The following is a 3183-nucleotide window of genomic DNA, read 5'->3' on the forward strand; positions in this document are numbered from 1 at the left end:
GCCACCTGAAGCTTTTGCGCACATTGGCTGGGAAGGAACGTCTCTCCAGCCAGCCTTCTCTGAGATTTGAAAGTTCTGTCGCAGCTCTCCACGGAGCGGCCTGGTGGGTTGCCGGGGGCCTTTTGATGAGCCTGCTGCCTTAGCCCCATCAGGAAAGCTGTCCCTGAACCCCATCTCTCCGGCTCTAAGGGGCAATCCAGAGGCCACCAAGCGTGAGCCCAGCCCAGCTGTAGCCTAGCCACCCTCCTGCAGGAATCTCCGTGAGAACTCCCAGGGACCAGCGCTCTCCATCAGGGTCCAGCAACATGGATGTAGACGCCAAGTACCGCCAGGCCTCCCTCTATGTGGGTGACCTCCCTCCAGATGTCACCGAGAACATGCTGTTCATGAAGTTCAGCACCGTGGGAACCGTGCTGTCCATCCGCATCTGCAGGGACCTGGCCACCCGCTGCTCCCTGGGCTATGCATATGTGAACTTCCTGCATGTGGCTGATGCCCAGAGGGCCCTGGACACCATGAACTTCGACGTGATACAAGGCAAACCCATCAGGCTCATGTGGTCTCAACGTGACGCCTACTTAAGGAAATCTGGAATCGGGAACGTGTTCATCAAGAATCTGGACAAATCCATTGATAACAAAACGCTTTATGAACATTTTTCAGTGTTTGGGAAGATCCTGTCCTCTAAGGTGATGTGTGATGATCAGGGCTCCATGGGCTATGGATTTGTGCACTTTCAGAACCAGGCTGCGGCAGACAGGGCCATTGACGAGATGAATGGGAGGCTGCTTAAGGACTGTAGGCTCTTCGTTGGCCCATTTAAAAACCGCAAAGATCGGGAAGCTGAGCTCCAAAATAAAGCCAATGAATTCACCAATATCTACATCAAGAACTTTGGAGATGAGATGAATGATGAGAAACTGAAGGAATTTTTCAGCCATTATGGCAAAATCGTGAGTGTTAAGGTGATGACAGATTCCAGTGGGAAATCCAAAGGCTTTGGCTTTGTGAGTTTCGATACCCATGAGGCTGCCAAAAGGGCTGTGGACATAGTGAATGGGAGGGAATTATTCGGACAGCAGGTATTTGTAGGCCGGGCACAAAAGAAAGCAGAGCGACAAGCTGAGTTAAAGCAATTGTTTGAGCAGCGGAAACAGGAAAGATTTTGGCGGTTCAGGGGGTTGAAGCTCTATGTTAAGAACCTCGATGAGACCATTGATGAAGAAAAACTACGGAAAGAATTTTCTTCTTTTGGATCAGTTATCAGAGTTAAGATAATGCAGGAACAAGGACGAAGCAGAGGGTTTGGCTTGATCTGCTTCTCCTCTCCAGAGGAGGCTGCTAGAGCAATGGCTGAGATGAATGGGCGCATGTTGGGCTCCAAGCCAATTAACATCGCCCTGGCCCAGAGGGCCTAGGCGAGAAAGATTTGTTCCACCTGCCAGTGAATGCAGCAGGTGGGGGGGTGATGGTGATCTATGAATTGTCCTCAGTCAAGTTTAATTCCCACGTGATGGCAGCTTAGTTTAGTAAATTATGTGGTGAAAGGTTCTGTCTACAAAGTTTTGTTTTGGTTTTTGCAGAAAAATAAATGAATCTTAGAAGGTTGCTTCATTTTACAGAGGCATACCTTTTCATGACATTATTGTATTTTTTCTATGATTTTGATGTATTCAGAGCAATGGACATAATTAGATAATTTTTATTTTACATTTTGAACCAACTGAAGTGAGGTAATTGAGTATATTGCATATTTTTTCTTATTTTAATATAATCATTAGCTTTAATTTATTCTAAGAAATATGCTCAAAATAGTTATTTTACCTAAGGATGGCAAAGTAATTTACTTTACAAAGAGAAATTTTCTGATTTCTCATCTAAGGTGTTTTGTTTTGTTTTTTTAAGAAACCAAAATTTAAAAAATTACTAGTACAAATTCAATATCTAATTTCATTTTGAATTAATGTTTCAAGTACTAGTAAGAGCTGAACTTCTTTTAAATTTATATCCTGGCATGTTTTCTTTTCTGATGTCTGAAATTAATGATGGAAGATTTTAGTGTTGCTTACAAAACTACTTTATTGTATATATTGCTATTCTTTCCATTGGTTGACTAATTCAGTTGCTTGCTAGCTATCAAAATTGTGACTTGAATAGTTAAACCTTAACTCCAACATTCCTTAATTTATAAAGCTGTATCAATGTAGGTGACAAAAATCTGGCCTAGTCTTAATTCTCTTCATACCGATGTAGCTTAATATTATGCCTTCAGTGTTTATCAGATACGCTATATTATAAAAGTCATATATATATATATAGAGAGAGAGAGAATATAGAAATTATGCTTAACTATGCTTTAGTGTCTATTTTCTATGGTTTCGTGTAGTGACATTGTCTCAGGGTTGAGAAAAGTTAAAGTTGCTTTATTCTTATGAACTCTTGTCTCCCTTTATAAGATCATGAGAGCTATGTAACCCATTCAGGTTCACTTTTAGCCTTGATTGATCAGAAACTCACTAATTGATTTTCTGATAAATTGAAAGTATATTTCAGCCTGTTGTCTAGCATAATTTTTATTTTAGTTCAGTTGCCAGACCTTACCTTCTCTCCCACCTTTCATCTATATCACTTAGCTCCTTTTTATCCTTTTAAAAGGGCTATTAAAAAAAAAATCCCTGGCCAGTGGCTCAGTTGGTTGGAGCATCGTCCCATATACCAAAAGAAAGGTTGCAGGTTCTGTTCCCATTGAGGCACATACCTCTAGGTTTCTGGTTCAATCTCCGTTCTGGGAGTGTAATGTAGGCAACTGATCAATGTTTCTTTCTCTCATATCGATTTCTTTCTCTCTCTCAAAATCAATTAAAAAATACATACCCTTGAGTGAGGACTTAAAAAAAAGGGCTTTAGTCACTTCTTGGCCTTTGGGCTAAGATCAAGTGTAAAAGGGCTTTATTATATTGATTATTACTACTTGTTGTTTGAAATCCATTTTGAAAATAGAGGCAAGAGTTATTTATTTACACATAAATAATTACTTTTAAAATTCTGACTTACTCATACCAAAGGTGTCTAGAAAATAGTTTTATTGTTCTTGTTGCTGTTCTATTTTTTAATCTGCTTAGTTATTTCCTGTAACCATATAGTCAAATCTTCTATTTCATATATTAGTATTACAAAATAAAT

The 3183-nt window shown here is 40.0% G+C and overlaps 1 protein-coding gene across 1 annotated transcript; it reads left to right on the forward strand.

Annotated features, from left to right (window-relative positions):
* Positions 1 to 305: 305 nt before the first annotated feature.
* Positions 306 to 1418, forward strand: PABPC4L (poly(A) binding protein cytoplasmic 4 like). Its single transcript, XM_008146265.3, has one exon. The coding sequence runs from the start codon at positions 306 to 308 to the stop codon at positions 1416 to 1418; it is 1113 nt and encodes a 370-aa protein (XP_008144487.1).
* The last annotated feature ends 1765 nt before the right edge of the window (positions 1419 to 3183 follow it).

This window comes from Eptesicus fuscus, chromosome 6, assembly GCF_027574615.1.
Source record: "Eptesicus fuscus isolate TK198812 chromosome 6, DD_ASM_mEF_20220401, whole genome shotgun sequence".
In the NCBI taxonomy this organism is placed as follows: domain Eukaryota; kingdom Metazoa; phylum Chordata; class Mammalia; order Chiroptera; family Vespertilionidae; genus Eptesicus; species Eptesicus fuscus.

What these genes read in the sequence shown, in the direction of transcription:
- PABPC4L (XM_008146265.3), top strand. Translation starts at nt 306, where the DNA reads ATGGATGTAGACGCCAAGTACCGCCAGGCCTCCCTCTATGTGGGTGAC.